At 46.6% G+C, this 21,667-nt stretch overlaps 1 protein-coding gene across 1 annotated transcript; it reads left to right on the top strand.

The window, feature by feature from the left end:
- Positions 1 to 2,688: 2,688 nt before the first annotated feature.
- On the top strand, positions 2,689 to 21,340 carry VWA2 (von Willebrand factor A domain containing 2; the record flags this gene model as incomplete). The annotated part of the gene is made up of 12 exons (XM_010085081.1): positions 2,689 to 2,763; positions 4,592 to 4,725; positions 6,104 to 6,213; positions 10,664 to 10,858; positions 11,214 to 11,344; positions 12,047 to 12,179; positions 13,923 to 13,978; positions 14,862 to 14,969; positions 15,807 to 16,388; positions 16,713 to 17,264; positions 20,364 to 20,486; positions 21,207 to 21,340. Coding segments are annotated over 12 exons (2,333 nt in total), but the record flags the coding sequence as incomplete, so codon positions are not given.
- Positions 21,341 to 21,667: the final 327 nt, after the last annotated feature.

Here is a 21,667-nt window from a genome sequence, read left to right as displayed (position 1 = left end):
GAGTGTCCTCGGGGCATGGCAAAAGGGTGACCTTACCTCTGTGGCATGTGCCAGGGCTTGAAGCTACTGAGGGACACAAGGGCTTCCTTGAAGAAGTCATGTTTTCTGTTTACCTCCCTGTACTTAAGCAAGCTTGGGATCTGTGGATTTGGCAGTGGCAGCCTGGTGGGGGTGTTGGGAGGGTGCGTTGAAGGATGATGTTTGTAAAACACCTGGTACTGGGCAAAAAAACTGCAAGACACGGTGTGTTATTGTGTCTGTAATCCCTAATGACACTTTCTTAATCCCTTCCTTGTTATGGACCTGTGCAGGTAATTGAGCATTGCCTGCTACAGGCGTCGTGCCTTGTCTGATGTGAGGGGTGTTGGGTGCAGGCAGCTGCATGGGCACAATGCTCAGATGTGTCTGGGGTGGGTGCTGGCAGAGGGAAGGGTCAGAGAGTGATGCTCTGGTACAAGACAAGCCCTTCACTTCAGGTGTCTCACCCACTCTTCTGAAGAGAAAAGCTTGCCTGCAGGAGAAGTTTCTTTGCTTAAAGCTTGATTTGTGTACTGGGATTTAAAGTTTTACATGTTCCTGGGAGTATGCGTTTGTGTGGGTAGGGTCTTCCCACCTATGGAAACACAGGGTGCTGGCACCCAATCGCAAAAACTGGGGAAGCTAAGGAAGCAAGTTGCCAGCACTGAACATTAAATCCAAAGTCACACAATAAGAGACAGGAACCGCCCGTCAGCTCCCTCCTCTGACTAAATACATTCCTTCCTGCAGAAGCTAATAGACAGAGATGTGTCTGGGGTGGGCAGCATGGGGGCCCCGTGGGTCACCCCGGGAAGCCGTTTCCTGGCCCCTGCTACTCTGACACATGAGGTTTCCCAGATCGTGCTTTCAAAGAATTGGCACCTGTGGTGATAGGGATGGACCTGTTCTGGCGATTTCACTAAGAAGCATCATTTCTTCCCGGCTGCTTGTTAAAGATACAATTTGCTGCAGAGACAAATCTTTCCTGAGAAAAAACCCTCTCTTTTTTCTTGGAAAAACAATTGGTTAATAGAGCTGGTTATCAAGAAATGCACTCGTTTGTCTTTAACTATGTGAAGAAAAATCTGCTTTTGTAGTGAGAGAGGCAGAGACCCTGCATGAATCTCGTCAAACTTGCTCTATTGAGTGCACCCAGTGCTTTTAATCTGGAGAAAAAATAAATATACGTGTCCTAAATAGAAAGCCAAGGCTTCTGCCAGACATGCTTGGTCTAAATCTGGGCATACTTGGAAGTGTCCCTGAAGTCTGCCTACAATGTGATGGCAGCCTTGCTGACTTCAGAGGAAAAATGAGCAGAAGATTGACTTTGCTGGACAATTATACATAAAAACATCTCTCCAGAAAGCTAGTCCTCGGAAAATGTGAGGCATGAAAGAGACAGTGGCCGAGTGTTGTTGGAGACCCGCAATGCGGATGGGCAGCAGCGCTGGCCTGTGCGACACGTTCCCTCTGCCGTGCTCTGCGCAGGGACATCTCCGATGGAGCCCCATGCGATGATGGTGGGGTCAGGGAGATGTGCCTCTGCCCTGGGCTTGGTGGACCCTCACAGGAGCTGTGTTCAGCTCTCCACCAGCTCCCTGAGGGCAGCGGGGGCCCTGAGGGGGCTCGGCTTTGAGAGGGAGGAGAGCAGAGGTCCAGGTGGCCATGGTGGGAAGGGAGGAGGGGAGGCTGGGCAGTCCCTTCTCTGCAAAGCCCGCTTTCTCCCATTTTTGGCAGGACAGGAGATGAGCATGTAGGGAGACGTTCTTTTCTATCACTCCCTTGTTTTCAGGTTTTTTTCCTTCTGTCTGTTGCCCACCCTTCTCCCCGGGGTAGGAGTTGCTTTTGCCCCTCAGACCCAATGTTTCTGAACTCAACACATGAGACAACCATCAAGGAGGTGATCAGCTGCAGGTAAAGAGAACATCTTTAGGAATTGGATTAATATTTCTCTCCTTTTTTTTTTTTTTTTTTCCTTTCAGATTTGTCACCATGAGCCTCTTGTGGTTTGAGTCCGTCTGTGTTTTCCTGCTTCCCCAAGGTACATATAAAGTCGTTGTTTTGCGTTAGTGGTTTCTGTCTTGGATGCTTCCCCATCTCTGGCTGGAGTTCTTTGTTCTGAGGAATGGGAGTCCTATCGGTGCCTCTCTAGGAGGTTTATGGATAAACCTCTGAAATGTAGTTTCACTAAAAAGGGAGAAAGTAATACCTGGGGAAACAGCTTTTCTGAGAATTTGAACGCATGTGACTGACTTGTGTGTGTCATGTCTCATTGATATGGGAAAAGCTGATGTTGTTATGACAGAAGAAGTTCATCAATTTCTCCAGTGCCGTTGTTCGGTGTCTCCAGTGCTTGTGACTGTAATCCTTGAATCCTGAGCCTGCCTAGCTCTCATTCTTGCACTGCGTCCCTGCATGCAGTGAGCAGAGGGACTCTCCTCCTGTGCTCTGGAGTCAGGTCCTTGGCATTTTTCATGCTCTCTGTGTCGCTGATAGAAGGAATTTCCTCCTGTAGATACTGCTGTATCACCAGATTATTTTTTGCAACTGTGAAATCTATATGGCAAAACAGTGTTTTTGCTGCTATAGATTAAAGCTTGCATGTCCTTTTTTTTTTTTTTTTAAGGCAGTTTCTAGTGTTGATGAGTGATAATCTGCTTGATCCCACAGTTTTGCTGGTGTTGGGTATACAAGAAATTCATGCTGACCGGGAGATGATCAACAAGATCTCAGCTGCTGGCCAGTGTAAGTTTGGTTTTTAAAGCAAGTCTAAGCAAGTCTTTTCTATTTTCTGAATTTCTGCTTTCTCTGTTTTTCTTGGGTGTTTTTGGTTTTTTAAATTTTATTTTTGTTTATTTATTTATTGTACTCCATTTAGTGTGTTAAGTCTCCAGCAACACTCTGGCAGGCACAGCATTGTGGCTGCTTCTGCCCTAGCCCAGCTTTTCCCCTCTGGTATTAGCTCTTCTGAGATCCTGACCTGCTCTGTTTTTCCCTAATTGGCTATTTCCTGACTGGCTGGTGTTTCTGTCAGTTCCTTCAGAGCATGTTTTAAGCAATCCTGATTTAAGGAGCTGAGTTTAATTACAGAGTTGATCAGACCTCTCGTGTGGCTGATCAGACCTCTCATGTGGTTAATCTGTTCAGGCTGTAAAGCCAGCACCAGCCACGATGCTCTGAGCTGGGACAACTGGGCCAGCAAACTATGTTGACCTGCAGCTCCCTTGACATATATGCAATCAGTTACTTACAAACTGTACCATACATTATCCTGATGGCCATTATTTTCTATTGCCTGTCTGTCAAGTGATAAAATACACAGATCCCTGCTCCTTGTACTGCTGAACGCTGGAGCGACCTGGAGACCATTTCTCCATGCCAAGCCCATACTGGGGTGGGGGCACAGCGGTTTTCTCTGTGCACGCAGGGGCAGGCAGCCATGGCCAGTGACTGCGGGTGAGCGCCTGGGGTGTTACACCTCCACATTCAGATGGAGCAAGGCTGGACAAGCCAGGATGGTGCTGGCAGAGAGGCCGTGCTACAACACGTCCCCAGTGCCATGCTCCAGGGCAAGGCTGGTTGCCCTATTACAAGAACCAGTGACCCAGAAGGGAATGCTTTACAATCCCTCATCATCTGGTATTAGAAAATCCTAATGATAAATTCAGGTTTTTGCTATTAGGAATGATTTAGAAAAAAAGTAGTGATAATAAAAAGAAGATGCTAATAATGGGGACAGAGAAAGGACATGGGCCAAAAGGGCTCTTAAAAGGTTGGTGTGCTTGCCACTTGTATTGAGCGTCTGGATTCAGTTTCCCTTGAAGTTGTTTCTGGTAAATGCTGTAGAGGTGACTAAAATTTCTGTGTAAATGCTTTGAAAATGTCTCTTCAGAGTCTGCAGACTGCCTTTTGTAAAAATTTTTTTGTCAGTGAAATTATAGGTTTCCACTGCAGTACAAGCACCTCAGGAACTTGTGCTTGGGAGCAGTTGTGTTCATGCAGGCAGGGGTAGTACGAGGACATGTCTCTGAAGAGGGCATAAAAGGCAGATTTTTGGGAAGGTGTTTCTGTCAGTGCCTTGGAGCTGTTCAGAGAGTTTGTTCTGAGAAAAATAAGAGCGTGTTTTAGAAAATGTGCTGCAGGTGAAACACATCTGGCTCCGTGGGGCTCCCTGTGCTTTGCAAACCCCTTCAGGATTCACATCTTTGCCTTGGGCTGGGAGAGGCTGCAGGTCCCACCGAGCACGGCCCCTCTCCCCATTGCCCACCCCTTTGTGTCCTTGCCGGGAGAGCAGCTCTCTCTGTGGTTAATGGTATCACTGCCTTGGCTCATTGGGGTTGTTGCTCTCGTGCTTTCACTGAACTGCTAGAGCCAGGCTGGGGACCTGAAATCTGAGGTGAAAGTCTTGCAGGCTGTGAGGGCTGAGCAGGAGTGCCCTCAGGTTGGGGTTGTGAACACCAGGCTGCCCCATCCATCCTTGGCAAGTCCATTTGTCTGGGCTTTCTGCTGTTGGCTTTCTGCTTACAGAGAGTGAGACTAATTAAATGTCACTGTGTGTATCTTTTTCTCCTAGTGATGCAGTGCTCTGCTTCGTTAGATGTCCTTTTCCTCCTGGACGGCTCCTACAGCATCGGCAAAGGAAGCTTTGAAAGGTCTAAGCACTTCACAGGCAAGCTCTGTGATGCCTTGGACATCCATCCAGACAGGGTGAGTGTTAGGAATGCCTCTTTTTAGTTTCAAGCAGCTTGGTAATGTGTGGAAAGGCCAGTGATAATGTGCTTAGAGAAATTGCAAAATTCAACCTAGCCGCTACCGTGGGATCAGAACATCTATTCAGAAAGATGTTATGGAGGTTTGTGAAGCCCACTGGCTTGGAGGACGCTTCTTGATTCTTCACAGATGTTAAGCAGTTCCATTTGGTCTTGAGAAAGGACATAATCTTTCAGGTTAAAGATTATGAGTTGGGGTTTTTTAACTGATTTTTATTTTCATTTGGATGCTCATAGATTAAAATGTTTGGATCTTTTTGTTGGTTTTCCCCAGAAAGTTGCAGAATTAGTCTCTGGGAAGTTAATCGCCTTTCTGTACAGAGGTAAATGATACAGTCTTCTTGCTCTGCTTCTCCTAGAAGGTCTCTATTTCAAAATAAGCCAAAAGGGCAGAAGGGAAGGAGGGGTTTTCAAGCCTGACCGAGCTGCAGTTTCAGCTGTGCATCCAGTCCCACATCACACTGTCCCTAGCTAGGGACCTTGGAGCAGGCTGGGATGGCTGCTGTACTTGTTTCACTGCCAGAGCATTTTGAAATAAATGTCAGGTCTTTGGGAAGGTTGTGGCAGGGACACAAGGTCTCTGCGTAGCAGGAAGAGGAACCTGAGGCAGGACACATAGGAACAAATTGTAATGTAGCCTTAGGCAAAAGAATTTGAACGTTTAATATTTGCACATTTGGTGGGTTGGTATTTTTAAATGGCATCCTTCCCCTAGTCTTTATCTTAATCCTCACATAGACTGGACTGAAAATCAGTAGCCTTTTCACCTTTGAGGTTGTCACATTCCATAAAACTTCTTGTAAGGCTTTAGTGACATGTTCTGGATGCATTGCCCAATACAGACGATTTAGACTGTTTGCATTTTCAGGCATTTTCAGTGACAGAAAATGATGTTAGAGGAGGTAGTGGAAAAATAATTGCTTTGTGTTGCCTACTATGCTTGATGCCAGGGGGAGCTCCTTTTAGTAATGGAAAGATTGCACACTGTATAAATGGCTCAGTATAAAAGGTGTTATTTATAAACCTGCTGTCCTTGAGGCTACTAGCTGCTCTGAATGGATAAATATAGATCTTGAACTGCCTGTAACTGCGGCAGAGGCTCTTGTTTGTAGATGGACTTTTGCCTTATGATTAGTATAGGTAATGCTGTGGTTGATGCTCTTTTTCTTTTTTTTGAAGTTCATTTAGATTGCCAGTGGCTCAACATGCAAAACAGTGTTCGTCCCAATACAGTATAGTGCTCCCAAATCTGTAAACTGGTCAAAAGAGTAAAACTCTCACAGGCACCTTTCATAATTCTTAACCTTTCCTTTTAGGTCCGTGTGGGAATGATGCAGTTTAGCTCAACTCCCCACCTTGAATTTGCGCTGGATTTGTATCTGACCAAACAAGAAGTGAAAGAGAGAATCAAGAGGATTGTGTTCAGGTCAGCTTATCTTACAGCTCTTCTCTTTCTGGGCTATAAATGATTTCTGGACTGAGAGTTTTTTGAGGTCCAGACCTCTCTGCCTGTGCTGTGTATACACAAACGTGATGCTCCCAGGGAGGGGGTGGATGAACAGTGTCTGTGGTCCATAATTCACAGTCCACTAAAAACATGCGATTTGATCTGTCTTTGTCAGCAAAAAGCTGATAGGGGAGAAAGTTTTCAGTGTCCCATTATAACGTCGTAAATAGGGGAGAGTTTTCCACGACCCTCCTGGCTGGCTTTTCTGTCTGTTTGTGCTGGGCAGTGGGTTACAGCCTTCCAAGGAAAATCAAATGTGGCATTTCCACGTGGCTAAGCAGAGGCAGGGTACTGTGCATCTTCGTTTTTTGGTGGTTACAATTTCCTTTGTCCTATGAGGTAGTGGCAAATTGCTCTTCCCTAGATACCTGTGCGTGTCTGTCTGCTGAATTCGAGAGGATCAGGTTTTCCGAGAGAAACCTTTTTTCTTCCTGAGGGTTACGACTTGGATGTCTTCCCACAACCTCAGGAAATGGAGCCAGAAGCCCAAAGAAACGCTTTCCCTAGAACCTCTGAAAATCCAAACTTTTCACCTCTGAGCAATACATTTGGATCTACAAAGGATCTGACAAGCACCCCAGAGTAACACTTGCTTTGATGACAGATGAGGTATCAATGTGGCCTGCGGGAGTCTACCCTTGCTTTAGCTCATCTGCATTAGAGCTAAAGGTTAGCTCAAGGTTTCTCGTGGATGTCTGCTGCTCTCAGTGTCATGTACATATTGCAAGCATATGATCACTTTTGACTTTTTCAAGCAAAATCAGTTGGCTGGGTTTTGTTGTATTGCTTTTGATAAATTTATCAAATTAAGAAAACATATCATGTAACGGTACAGGAAAAACTTACCAGAAAACAAGATACACTCCTCCTCTTTGGCTGTTGCTTAAAGGTCTGTGAGAGCAGAGAAAGTGAAGCGGTGTTTGGTGTCTGGCGCTGACATTCTGTGATGACAACACATGGATGCTGACAGATCGAACAGAAATAATGACCTTGTGTTCGGCAGTTTCATCTCGTGTAAATGAAAAGCTGACATTTCAAAGTAGATAAAATAGCTACAGTTGGATTCCAGTTGGCTTCTGAAAAAATGGGGTGTTTGTTGTCTCGGTTGCGAGGCTCCTTGATGGGCTTCTGGTGAGACTTTGGCCAGGGAGGCATTTTCCAGCTTCGTCCCTGTGCTCTGTGTCCGGAGCTGAGAGCACTTGAAAGGCAGCAGCACTAGGCTGAAGTGAAGCTTTTGTGGGTTATTCGGAGACTGCCGGTCTCTTTCTGTGAATCCTGTCCAAATAGCTTTTGAGTTTGTTGCCCAATTTCAACCAAATTTGGTGGTAATTGCAGAAGCTAAATTTCTTATTAATTTCTTTCATACGAGTCAATGGCTGAAACCCCCTTGGTGCTGTTCCTGAGGAAAGGCAGCAGATAAAAGTCCACGTCTCCTTTGGCTTCAGAAAATCCTTATTGACATAATAATGCCTTAAACACACATCCATTCTGTCAAAAAAACAGCAAACCTCCAAATGCAAATCAATAAGAAGCCAAATGTAATGAGCTTTGGTGTAGAGACTCTTTATTAGCTTTTTCTGATCCTCGGGGCTCACATGGGCACAGCTTACCGAGTTCATCAAGATTTAGTCATCAAACTGACGGCACAATATATTTTCCCTCACGCACAGCGCATTTCAGTGAAGTGTCTGACAGCTGCTGACATCTGGTCAGGAAAAGGCAGATTTGGGCATGCTGTGAGCACACGGTCATTGAGTATGTTTGAAATGGTGGGGTGCAGAGGGGGATATACCTAAAGGAAGAAGTTCATAGCAGAAGGGCCTAGCAGGTACTGAATTAGAAAGTTTCTGTGAAAATCAGCAGGTAGACAGAAAAAAATGAACTTGGGCATGATCACATGCTTTTCTAGAGCAAGCAAATCGGGTGCTAAAGCAAAGGAAAGATGTTCAGAAAGGAAATGGGGCATGTTTGTGCCAACTCAGCTGAAGGAGAACGTGATGCCTTCAAGAAAGGAGTAATGCTTGTGTTCGGGTTCCCCTTGCTTGCTCTGGATGGAAATAAAAGCAGCCCTAAAAGGCAGTCGTAGGAAGTGATTTGCAAGACAACTTCTTGGACAGAATTAGAAGACAGCTGGAAATGTCTCCTCTGATCTAGTGGCTTAATTATCAACAGGTCTGGAGCTTTTGCCCACTGTGTGTTGTTTGCAGCGAGGTCTCAGCCTGGTGATGACAGGGTGAGGAACGCAGATGGTTGATCTGAAGCTTCAGTTGGCTGCCTCAGGCGGCTGGAAGCAGGGACTGGGGTGCTGGGATAGACCAGGTCTCTGAGTGTGGGAGGCAGATGGGGAGTTGGTGCAGCTACGATCCAGTTGCATAGTCCACCAAACCTCACTGTGCAAGACAGAGGTGAGACGACCTCCTGCCTCCTCTCCAAGGACTCTGTCAGGTTACCCATGGCTTTTACTTAAATAAATCTTTGGTGTTTGGCTCATAGTGTAATCATTCCTACCTCTGCCTGACAGAGGTTATAATTTTTTATATAATTTTTGATGACATTTCGTGGTACATAGAATATGGAGCCCAGTCTTGAGCAGGCATCTTTAACAGTAATTTAAAGTGAAATCGTGACAGCAGAGGACAGTCCCTGCCCCACAGAGCCCACTGGCAAGAAATAACTAAAGTAAGTGTGGAGCCCATAAAAACAAACACACCTCGTCCTTCCTCTCCTAGACGCCTGTGTATGTACGGTACTCCCCTTTTAATGCCCCTCTGCTTTATTTTCAGCACCCTTCTCAATGAGGGGCTCCTTCCCAGGTCACCACGAAAGAGACCCCAGCACTGTGCAGACACTGGCCATAACCCTGCAGGCCTGCAGCGAGCAGCTCTTCTCTTGGGCTCTCTGCTGCCAGAGAGACCCCTCTTCTCCTGCCCAGGGCTTTTTGCTGGTACGCAGCATACCTCTCAGACAGACAGCCCCAGTATCTGCGGGCTGAGCAGAACAGTCAGGCTCTGGTTAAGGAGGCATCCAGCAGTCAGCAAATCTCATTCTTTAATACTCTCACAAGAAACAAGTTTTGGGGTTTCTAAAACATCTTTGATTGAAGCTGTTCTCTGGCAAGCTGTAGCTTATTTTCTACTAAAATTGCATTCAGGGTTGCTTTTCCTTGGGAATTATTGCACAGCTGCAAGGCTTGATGTCTGCCATTCCCTAATGCTCAGCAGCAGCCCGTTTTACCTGCTGATTTATGTCACCACTGGAATGTGCCCTCTTTGGCATCCAAGTCCGCATGTGAGTTTAGTACTTTGCTACTGGGATCATTGCTGAGTATTGAACTAATCACTTTCTACCTCAGAAATGTTTTCTTCTTCCGGGAAGAATTCAAGGGCTGTCAAAATATTGTGGTAGCTGGCTCCTGTCTCCAAAACAAGAACTGAGGGGTGCAGCTTTTGTGAACGTCAGTGGCTGGTGCACCTTTCTTGTCGTACCAGCGCTGCTGGCAAGCAGCCTAGCAGATGAGAGGGTATTGCTGTTAACTGAGTTTAGCATGGGTTTAGACAACTGGAGCATCAAGGTGGCTTTTCTTAATGTTTACTTTCCTAGTGTAAAAGGTACTGGTGAAGCCCTGAAGACAGCGTGTCTTGTGTTCAGTCCTTCTGAGTTTCCAGGGATACACTAAGAAGCTTTCAGCATTTGTGTTTACAGGATAAATTACTTTTTATAGAAAATCAAATTAACCTGCAGATCAGCCAGGGAGAAAAAGGTAAGGACCCCTGCTCACTGCAGACTCTCAGTTACAAGTGGGGACGTGCACTTCCCTGCCTTGGCTCTTGGTCCAAGAGTGGCAGAATGCCCCATGGAGGGAAAGGGATGATACGTGATGAGAATTTATAGCACGTTTGTGCATCAAGAGAAAGCAAAACACTTTGAGATGCTGCTCTTTGTTCGTTTTGCCCACTTGTACTGCATGTCTGACTGGAATACCAGAGGTGGTTGTAACGCAGCGTTTCCACACAACTCTTAAAGAAGTGACTGCAGTTTTCAGATAGAAAAACAGAAGCTGGAAATAAAACTCAAATATCTGAGAGCTCTGGTTCTTGCTTGAATTGCAGAAACACTCTGCTGTGTGCTAGAAGAGACCACTCTGGGTCAGAGAAGAGAGAGGTAAGGGTGAGTACGTGGGGCCTGTGGGTAGGAAGATGACATGAATGACAGGATTAGACACCTTTGTGGATGTCTTCTATGGCAACAGGCAGAAATATGCAAAGTTCCCCATTACCAGAGGCTAGAAATTTGAAAATCAAACGGTAAGTTAATAGCAGGAGAAAAACTTTTATTTCTACTTTTGTAATTTTATCTCCCTTCTTTCTAGAGGTGGGAGCACGGAGACAGGTCGGGCTCTGAAGTATGTTCTCCGCAAAGGATTCCCTGGAGGCAGAAACTCGACTGTCCCTGAAGTCCTGATCATCATTTCGGATGGAAAGTCCCAGGGCAGCAGTGTGATGCCTGCAATGCAGGTGAAAGAGAAGGGGACCACGGTTTTTGCAGTGGGAATCAAGTTTCCAAGGTAGGAAACTTTCCACAGAGTTGGAAATGGAGGCCCGGCTAGACAAATGGCAAGTCCTAGCAAGTGAGGGACAGTCTTCTGCTAGGTATGAGTTTTGGAAAGAGAAGAGGGGAATGCGAGGAGTAACATAATTATGGAGGAAACACTGGTTTGGTGGCTGGTGTACAAGGAGGACCAGAGATGGTCTACTCCATTGAGTAGAGCTATGCTAGTGCCTGAGACTGACCACACCAGGATCTTGAAAACTGTTTGAAGGGTGTTGTGGTTTTGCATCAGCTGTGTGCTGCACAGGGTTTGTTTTGCTACTCAGTTTTTTGGGGATGACTGTGCAGTTGAACCTCCTGTTGCTTGGCAGGTGGGAAGAGCTGCACGTGCTGGCTAGCGAGCCCACCGAGCAGCATGTGCTCTTTGCTGGAGATGCCGACGATGCTGCCAATGGTCTGTACAGCACCCTCACCAGCTCTGTCTGCAGTGCCACGGCTCCAGGTAACCCCTGTCCTGGCTCCACTTTCACACCCATGCTTTGAGCTTGGATCGTGTCACTGAGTGAGAAAGATGAGGCAGCATCAGAAAGTGTGCAGGGGAATTAGCAGGTGTTGGACTTTGAGGTGACCTGCTTCTGGTGCCCAAACTGGACGGCATGCTTGCTGGCTACCTCCCCAAATACCTGCAAGCTGCGGGATCCTAAATCTTTTTGTGTCTCAGTTCACCTCTGAAAATGGGAAGATTGGTCCTTGCTCATGGTATGGGGAATAGATGGATAAACACAGTTGTGTTAAATGTTCTGATGGACTTGGCTGGGTGTAAAGGGGAGGCTACCAGGGTCTTGCAAGAGATAGAAAAGATAGAACCAGAGTGGTCCCCAGGTAGAAGAAAATAAAATGCAGGAATGAAGAAGGTACCAGAGGGACTGGAAAGTTGTTATTGTACCCTGAACTCAGCAGTGCAAGTTTTATAGCACAGTAAAGGAGGCTGAAGAGTCAGCACCCCAGAAGGCAGGGTAGGCTGGTGAGCTTGTCAACAGAGAATTTCTCCTCTGGGGTCTCATGGGAGGGCACTTTGAAGCGCTGCCCTGTCTGCTGTTGGCAGATGAGGAAGACCAACCGATTTCAAAGTGGTGCTCCACTCCCACATTGACTTTGTGTTTTCAGGCAATTGATCCTAGTTTGGATTTGTTCTTTGCTACAGGCTGCAAAGTTGAATCCCACCCTTGTGAACGCAGGACCCTGGAGACTGTGAAAGAGCTGGCTGGAAACTATGTGTGCTGGAAGGGCTCCAAGCAGCCAAATGCAGTTCAGGCTTCACTGTGCCCTTTCTATAGGTGAGCTGGACACACGCGTCTCTAAAAGTGAGTGGGGCTGAGAGAAGATGAGAGAGACAGTAATAAGGCTTTTATCTGACCATGACTCTCTGCTGGAATGAAGATCCCTCAGAAGACTGATGCAAGCATGGTCTCTAGACCTAGGAAGAGGCTCTTCCTGATCTGGCCATTGGCTGATCTGAGAAGCAAAGGGAAAGAAGCAGAACTGAGACAAAAAAGCACAAGATGATTAGCCCAAGAGCACCATAAATATTATGAATGGAATTGGGATCAGTTTCCTACCTGTTGAACCAAGATGGTTTGAAGTTTGTGTCTCTGTACCGACTCTGTGCTGCAGAGGGTTTCTAGGTCTGTCTCCCTGTGTTGGTTCTGGTTTTGTCCACACAGTCTTTCTTCCTTTTGGAGAAGCCCCTTTTCCTTTGCTTGGCTGCCCTGGGGACCTTGAGAAGGACTGTCGTATGGAGAGGCTCTGGTCACTGGCAGAAAATACCCACAGTCATAGTGCAGCAGTGCCAAAGCTGGGGTGCAGATGAGGAACTGCATTGTCACGACAGTGGCACTGAGCTGCGCGAGGGAAATGTCCTCTTGCCCAGGGAGAAGAGGGTAGAGCTGAAAACCCATAAAGCATATGAGGTTCTTCAAATAATATTGTCACTGCAGTCCGTACAGCAGGAGAAATGCTTTAAAGATGAGCTGTGAAGGGATAGGTGGCTTCGTGCTCTCTTTAGTGATAGAAAGAGCTGAGTGAAAGCGATGATGTACAGAAATTGGTAGGGGAATTGTTTTTGCTTTGAAGAGGTGCTTTAAGTGTTTGTTTTAATACCAGGCAGTCAGATTAATGTTTGAAAATCACCCCAGATCTGGGCTGTGCATTGATGGCCTGCTACATTGATATGCTGGGGGACGATTGTATGGACAATTTCAGACATGTCCTGATGGCTGTGAGCATTTCCAGATACTTGTACCTCGGGGAAGAAAGCAGAACAGCTCATGGCTTGCTAATGGCATCCCAAAATTGACGATTTTGGCCACAGTTGCGGTGAGTTTGAGCAGCCTTAATGCAGAGCACTGGAAGATCAGTGGCATGGTGAAGCTGCAGGTATTAGAAAAAGAGAAACCTGATTAACAGGGTTGAAAGTTTAAAGCAGAAGTCATCTCATTGTCGGGAACCAACATTAGCTGCTGTCTTACATGTGGCAAATATACACTCCTGCCCTAGAGTGTGGTATTTTCATATGACCCTAGGGCAGGGAAATGGTGGAGGAAGTTGAGAAATCCCACTGGGAGGCACAGTTGAGGACTAAGGATTCCTTCACAGTCTAAACCTTGCTTGTCTGCTAGTTGTTACTGCTGGATAAGTTAGATACTAGAGTTAATATAGAATATAGAATAAGAAATTCTCACTGCTGTAGAATTTTATTTTCATTCCAATTTAGTGCAAAAAGTTTAACATCTCTTTTGTAGCAACTAAAAAGAATAATAATTTGGAGCTTTAAAAATAACTGCATAATATTTAAATGTAAAACATTAAAGCAGAATTCAAACTCAAAAGAGTAGATTTGATGGAATGATGTTTTTTCTTCTGGCACCCCACTCAGAATGGACGTTTTCTTTTGAAATACTTGTTTTGAAAAATTGCATTTTCAAAGGAAAATTTGTTCCATTTAAAACACAGTAAGGTCGACCTTGAAGATACTTTGCTGATCTTCAAATTCGTGAGAGCTTTTATTCTTCCTGTTTCAGGTGGAAGAGAGTCTTGGTAAAACACCCATCCAGATGCTTTCGAACTGTATGTCCAGGTAGGACTTAGCTTTTAAAAAAAAAATTATTTACAAAGCAGTAAAGGTAATAACTAAAGAATAAAAAAAAATGGGTTTTACTCTCACTTCTAAAAATTTTGTTCTGAGTGAGAGATTGTGATCCTTAGCAAGAAGTTGATATTATGTTCTGTTTTTTCTGTCTCATGGGTATGTGTGACCAGAGTTGTTCTGGATTAAAATACCTCCCTGTCACTTCTCCTTCCACTTGAGGAGCCAGTTAATCCTCATCTGCTCATGTTCCTGGGGCAGAGGCTTGCACTGCTTCCCAGTGCAGGTGGGGAGTCACCGCTCTCCAGCTAGGGGAGTGTGCAGTGAGATGCCTTCACTTGTTCACTTGGTACCATGAACATTGTCCATTCAGGAGGGAATTTTACACTTCTGATGGCCAGCCTGTTTTCATGACTGTGGAAATAGACATGGTCCTTGGGTTCTGCCCTTAACCCCATCTTTTTGCTGGTTCAGATGCCGATGGCTTTATTTTCTCTGTCAGTACAACAATGTCCAAGCAGCAGGCCAGACTCTGATCCTGTCATTGCTGGCATAAACCTGGAAGGGCTGCATGAACTTTCGAATTCTGTATTTACATGGACATAACTTCATCGGCATTATTCCAAAGCCGATGAAGCAAGGTCGCAGTCTGTTTTGCTTTCTTCACCGCTGCCTGTTGGAGAGCCATCCCAACATTCAATTACCATGGAGGTGAGCGAGGGTGCACGTGGCCCTGCATTTGTTCAGACTCTGCAGCAGGGTGGACAAAGGCTTGACCCCTTTTCCACTGATGGCGATGCTCACACTGGCACAGGATGGGAAGGGGCAGGCTCCCTGCTGACTCCCTGTCGTTCCCTTCCCTGGTCCTGTTTAGACCCCTGTGACTCCCAGCCATGCCAGAATGGGGGCACGTGTGTCCCAGAGGGACTGGACAAGTACGACTGCCTCTGCCCGCTGGGGTACGGAGGAGACATCCACTGTGGTAGGTGTGAACCTTACTCTCCCTCCTTCCTTCTCGGCTGTGTCCTGCCTTCGCAGTGCCCATTGCACAGCCAGAGGGACAACTGGGCTTGGGCTGCAGCCTTTGGGCTTTTCTCTGGGGGACAGGCTGAGTTTTCTCTCATGCTGGGTACGACTGTGTCAGGCCCAGTGACGGGTTCTTGCTGCTCAGAAACCTTGTGGCTATGGAGAGCACCAGTAGTGACAGTCTCACCCTGCTGTGGCTGCCTTTGTTTCTAAATTCAGGTGCCATGTGAGCAGGAGAATGGAGAAACTGGGAGAGACACCGAAATGTGTCTGTTGGTCCCCTTGCTGCACACATGGGCCCAGGAGGGACTCCTGATTTTGGGGGTTCAATGTAAGAAACCCAAAAACGTCCTGACCTTCAGAAGATGCTTTGTACTTCCCCCAGAATCAAGACTGCCACTTTCAAGTGTCTCAGGGTGTAACAGATGAGGGTCTGGTGCTTGGGCTCTTTCCTTTCTCCACGTTATAACGAAACTTGGGCTGTTTTTCCCAGAGTACTAAGAAAGTGGAGTTGTCATTTCTAATTTGAAGTTTGCCATACAAAATTCCAGGAATCTCCCCAGACACCCATAAATATTTCCTGTCTCTAAAGGCATATGTGGCATCCAGCCAAAAATTGCACTCCTGGCACAGCTGTCCTCCAACTCCTGCCATGTCTGGCACACTATTTCGGTTACTGGACACAATGTCCCTTCTCCACACCACAGGGCTTCCAGCAAGCCCCAGCTGAGGTGTGGCTTGGTATGCTTGTCTTTTTGCCCTGCATATGACAAATTGCTCTCCTCCTTTTCAGCACCAAAGCTGAGCCTCGAGTGCAGCGTGGATCTCCTTTTCCTGATGGACAGCTCGGTGGGGGTCACGCTGGAAGGGTTCTTGCGCTACAAAGCATTCCTCAAGAGGTTCCTCCAAGCAGTGATGGGCCGGGACTCGCCAATGAACGTGGGGGTGGCCCAGTACGATAATGATGTCAGGATACCCATTGAAGTGGGCCAACACAAGGATGCATTCAGCCTCATGAAGAGCATTGATGCTTTGAATTTCAGTGGAGGAGGAACCCTGACAGGCAGAGCCCTGCGGTACATTGCACAGCACGGTTTTAGGAGCACCCCAGTCTTTGCAGATGTACAGGATGATCTCCCGCACGTGGTTGTCTTGCTCACTGACTCCAAGTCTTGGGATCCAGTGGCAGAAGCCGCCAAGTATGCGAGGGATCGAGATCTTTTCTTGATTGGTGTAGGCAGCAGCTTCATGAGAGCAGAGCTGACCAAGGTGACTGGCAATCCAAAACAGACAATTGTCTACTCGGACCCCCAGGACCTCTTCAACAAGATCCCAGAGCTGCAGAGAAGAATCTGCAGTGTGGACGATCTTGAAGGTAAGACTGTGGTATGAGCATTCCAGGATGAGTTTGTCAAACCATGAGGAGGTCTTCTGAACTCTACTAGGGACGAGGGAAGGACAGGAGGATGAATGTCCTGGTTTTGTTTATGGCAGTCACAGATCCAGGGACTAACCTTCCATCACTGCTTTTTATGATGGATCTCTTATCTTTTGGTGTGAAAGGGTCGTAGATCACCCTTCACAGTCAGTGATCACCAGTGATGAATTTTGCCCACCGTTTCCCCCCCTGCTTTTTTTTTTGTCAGAAAGGGATACATATATATTCTGAAAAATGCTGTGTTCTCACTCTTTTATCCAGGCTGCCAGGCACAGTCTCTTGATTTGGCATTTGTGGTAGATTCTTCGGATGGAGTTGGCCTAGAGAATTTTCTGCAGCTGAGGGGCTTTGTAAGAAGCAGCTGTTCGCACTTCAGCATCAACCGGGATGTCACCCAGATGGCCCTTGTCATCTATGGCAGCAAAGCTCACACTGTGTTCACTCTGGACACCCACACAAACAATTTGTCTGTCCTCCAAGCCATTGACCAGGTGCCTTTCCTCGGTGACTCGGCCTCTCCGGATAGCGCCTTGCTGCATATTTATAGTGATGTGATGACGGTGCAGAAAGGAGCAAGACCTGGTGTCAACAAGGTGGTGGTGGTGCTCACAAATGGAGGTGGCATGGAAGATGCAGTTGTCCCAGCTCAGCAGCTGAGGGATAATGGCATCTTGGTGTTTGTGGTGGTCATTGGGAATGCACAGAGGGACACGCTGCTGAGGGTTGCTGGGTCTCCCAACTACTTGGTCCACATCTCTTCCTATGAAGACCTGCAGTATTACCAAGACCTTATCATCGAAAGAATCTGTGAAGGTAAGAGAATGTCTGATCCTTGCTCTTTATACTGGTGCCACCAGCTGTTCTTGTCATAGGTTTTCTGATGCTTTACTAAATGAGCTTGATATTATCTTTTGCATTTTACAGATGGGGAAACTATGGCATAGAGATCTTGTGACTGTCTGAAGCAATTCTATAGGAATAGGAACCAACTTTCCTAAGATTCAGTCCAGTGGGTGAGATTGGGCGTAGTGTCACTGGCTCTTTCCAGCCCCACAAGGTCTAGGTTCTGTCTTTGAAAGAAAAAGAAGTGTGCTCTTTTTCTGATGTTGGTTTAAGCCTGTAGAATTTACTATGCATTACTGTACCGACTGCAGTGTTACGGGGGGGCCTAAGGGGACACATTTCTGCAGCCAACAGTGTGGTCCTGGAGCGAGGTCTCTGCTGTCTTGTTCAGCACGCTTGTGCCCAGGTGTTTGCAGAGTGGTGGGTCTGAAACCTCACCACTCCTGTTCCTCCTTAGTTTCTCACTACTGAAGTTATCACATAGGCTCTCAAGGTTCTGTTTGTGTTGCACAGGATTTAATCCTGCATTCAGAAGCTGTCCATCTTGAAGCCTTCAGACTGTTAAATTGAGGCCTTCAGACAACTTGTGATTGATTTTATTTGCAGGACAAAACAATTATCTTCAAAGGGTTCAAGAGGGAAGCATTTTCAAATATTTCTAAAAGAGTTTGTGTTGGGTGGGTGGGCAAGTGGACTTTCTTCAAAACTTTGAGTCCTGAGGGCCAGTCCCCAGCTGGGAAAAATTGACTCTGATACCAAGTTTGAAACACTTTTGTGCTGAGTGTAAGCGCCTGTATTTGATGGAAATCAGCTTTTCAGAAAGGATAGCAGGCCTGGTTTGCTGACATTAGTGGTGGTGAAAGTTGTTCTAGTTAAAATGCCATGGCTTGTTTCTCATTCAAATAGTCTGAGTTTAACATCTATCTATTTGCTTCTGTTATGTTTTAACCTGTTTGTAAGATCAAATGAAGAAGCATGTTGAATTTCAACAGAATCAAAGGTCCTTTTCATCTCTGGGCATGCCTATGGCTCCTTCAGGGTTAGAAAGAACTACAGCACAGTCTCTTTGGGGTGAGGAGCCGGTCTCCTGGCAGGCTCAGCAGATGGCTTCTACCTGGAGCTTTTCACTGTGCTCCTGTTGCCGTGGTATTTTCAGCTGTGTTATTATAAAAACAATCTACTATACCATGACATTAACTACAGCGCCATGGATGATGTGGAGGAGACGGCAAGGTTCAATGAGTCAGGGTAATAGCGTATCATTTCCCGAGACAGAATTGCTGCTTTCATTTCATGTGCAGGTAATTGCTGTTTGTATTAGATAGGCTGGGACCAAGGGCGATGTAAAGATAAGCCCTTCATTCAATCTTCTACTCCACGTCCAAGACTTAATAACAGAATCATTGTCTGTGAAAGAACTTTAAAAAATTTATGACTCATGATAAAAGTATGTGAGAAACAGACCCTGCCTCTGGATACCTGTAATACCGTATTTATTCTGAGGCTCAGCTGAAAAGAGACCAGGAAAAAAATGATCCAGGCTCTAGGAGAAAAGATCCCAAGCATTAGGCATGTATGAATCTGTTTAATGGAACTAGAGACTCTTGGGCTCATCAAAGGGTATAATCCCTGAAGTGCAAGAAGCTTATTTAAGATGATACTGTGTTAAAAGTAGGCTTGAGTTCAGAGAAACGGTGCATGTTTGAGGGAATCACACTATTCCGCCCAGGCACCACGAGGTTATGCTGTGGGGCAGCCGTGGAGGGATGTGGTGGACATGTGGCATGTGGCGCAGAGCACTATGGAAAAGGTCTCTCGGGAGCAGCCAGCACCTGGAAGATGGGTGTTGGGTCCAAGAGGTCCCAATTGCTAGCAGCTCTACCAACCTATGATGAGTGCAAAAGCATCTGTCCCTGGGGATACAGTCTCAGGTAGGACCCCGTCTGGGATGTCCCATGACAGCAAAATGTTGAACCCAGCTTGGCTTCATAAACTGTCAAAATGGAATTTCAAAGATAATTTAGCCTGTGTTAGGTGTAGGTTGAGAGTTGATGTGCAAACTCGATGTGTGAGAATGAGTAAAACATGCTGTAAGCTGTAGTAACCATCCTGATGGATAGCAACAGAATTTATATTCTTCCCTTCTCCCTCTTTTCCTACTCCGTCTGTGTGCTTTTTCTACCGCAGAGTAAAAGGCAAGGCTAGGAGGTCCACACTCTACACTATGTATTTCAGCAGAGGAATTTCACACCCTCACCAATGCTGCGGTGGAGTTGCCAGCAGACTTGGAAGCAAATCCCTCTGGGATGCTGCCACTTAACCTAATGTGTTCACAGCAAGGCAGCATGAAACACTGCCAGACCTGCTGACAGCTGGGCTCTGCTGTGTTAAGACAGTTGGGAAAGCTGTCACATACTTCAAAAGAGCAAGGCTAATAACAGCTTGGGCCGTGGTTGCAGGCTTTTCTCTCAAACCTCCTAGAAAAAAAGCCCAAATTTTTTTCCTGTTGTTGTTTATTCATACCATTGCTGCTTCCCAGCTGACTTCTTGTCCTTGGTCCTCTCTGCTGGAAACTCAGGTCCTCTCCAGGTCAAAGCGGGGTTTGAACTCCAGTGGCGTTTGGGTTGGAAACTGCTTGGAGCAGGGCATGTATCTTGCTCTGCATTGGCGGTGTCTGGATATGGGGTTTAGAGGTGCTCGGGTATTCAGTGCACAGCTCTGAAGATGCTCCGTTTTTCTTTTTGCTTTGACATTCAGCCTAATGGGATGTCACTCTTTTAAGCTTTGTTAGGAATATTTGCCTCCAGATCAGAACATCTAGCCAAGCCATTCTTCTTCCTCTTCTCCAGGTGAAGCACAGAGGAGTTTGCCCTCTGTGTCAAGAGAGGGTTGTGGGCTTGCACCTGCTGCCATGTTTGTGTGATTTTTCCATCCCATTAACCCTAGATGATATTTTCTGATGCCTGGCATATATAGTTGCTGTCATTTTTGCAGCATTCCTGATGGGTCCTAGCTATTAACACTCTGTAGATGTGCCTGAGCCTTCTGTTCTGCTTGTGTTTGTTGCAGAAGCAAAAAGCCCTGTGAACCTGTGCAAGCCCAACCCGTGCATGAACCAGGGCGTGTGCATCCTTGGGCCTGGGAGCTACCGGTGCGAATGCCATGGCTGGGAAGGACCCCACTGTGAGACCAGTAAGGATCAGCAGATGGCAGCCACAGCAGATGTCATCCATTCTGTCCAGCCCCTCTGAACGGATCCCGCATCTCCACCTCTCCCTCGGGCAGAGGTGTTGCTGTAACTGTCAGACAGCTGTTTGGTGGCCGGGTCTTGGTACTGGTGTGGCTGTTGTCACATAGAAAGTGGAGAGGTTTGGGCTGCTGAGGGGAACAAGGGCATCTTTCAAGAAGCTGCACCCTGTTTTGCACATTCACTAAGTGAGTTGACTGTGAGGGTCCCCAGAAAGTTCTAATATTTTGGTAATTGTCTTCCACTCCGTTTTGTTTCCCATTTTCCATGACCCCGCTAGAAGAAACAAACCCTCTTCAATTCCCAGAGTGGAAAGCTCTGGCTCTCTTTTAATGGAAGGAAGCTGCCTCTGTTGGAGTGTGACCCCTTTTTGCTTTCAGTGCTTTCTGTGGTGCAACAGCCTCCCCATTGCTTCCTCCTCTTTGGCAGGGGAGCAATGGCTGGGAGGTGGTGAGCTTCTGGCACCCTAGACATGGTCCTGTGCCCATAGTGAGAAGTTGTCAACTAAGTGGGTATTTTTCCCCACCAGTACTGTGCTCTTTATCTGAGCCCAGGAGTTCTCTCTAATGTCTATCAGCTAAGGCCAAGAGGATGCTTGTTGGGCATGAGCTTATCCCTTGGTCCTAAAGCCCTTATCCTACATCTGTGTTTTTCTCCTGCAACAGAAGTACTCCGGGGCGATTCTCCAAGATCCCCAGTCCTTCCTCTTCACTCCCACATGCAGCGGAGTCCAGGTGGTTTGCAGCACTTCTCCAGAGCCTCCTGGCACACCAAAAGGCATGTGGATCAGAGACACTGATGCGCCGAGTGCTCCAGTTCTCCATCCAGGAACACTTACTGCCACTCACAGGCATGATCCAGCAAGCCACCACGGTCCTTGTCGGAGACTGGTTTGTTCCAGCACAGGGGCTGTGCTGAGGCCATTCCCAGTTCCTGCATTCTGCATTGCACAAACTGGGCATCCCAATGCTCTCTTTCTTTTTTTAATTGAAGTAAATGTTCATGCTTAAGTGTTTATTATTGGTATTTTGTATTCCCTCATCCAGATTGTCATTCTAGATTTTTTTTTTAAACAGACTTTTTGAGAGATCTTTTGAGTTACTCTAAAAATAGGTGGATGTGTGAG

The sequence above is a fragment of the Pterocles gutturalis genome, unplaced genomic scaffold, assembly GCF_000699245.1.
Source record: "Pterocles gutturalis isolate BGI_N339 unplaced genomic scaffold, ASM69924v1 scaffold29590, whole genome shotgun sequence".
NCBI classification, from domain to species: domain Eukaryota; kingdom Metazoa; phylum Chordata; class Aves; order Pterocliformes; family Pteroclidae; genus Pterocles; species Pterocles gutturalis.
Note: the sequence above shows the minus strand (reverse complement) of the source record. Positions and strands in the feature narration are given on the sequence as shown.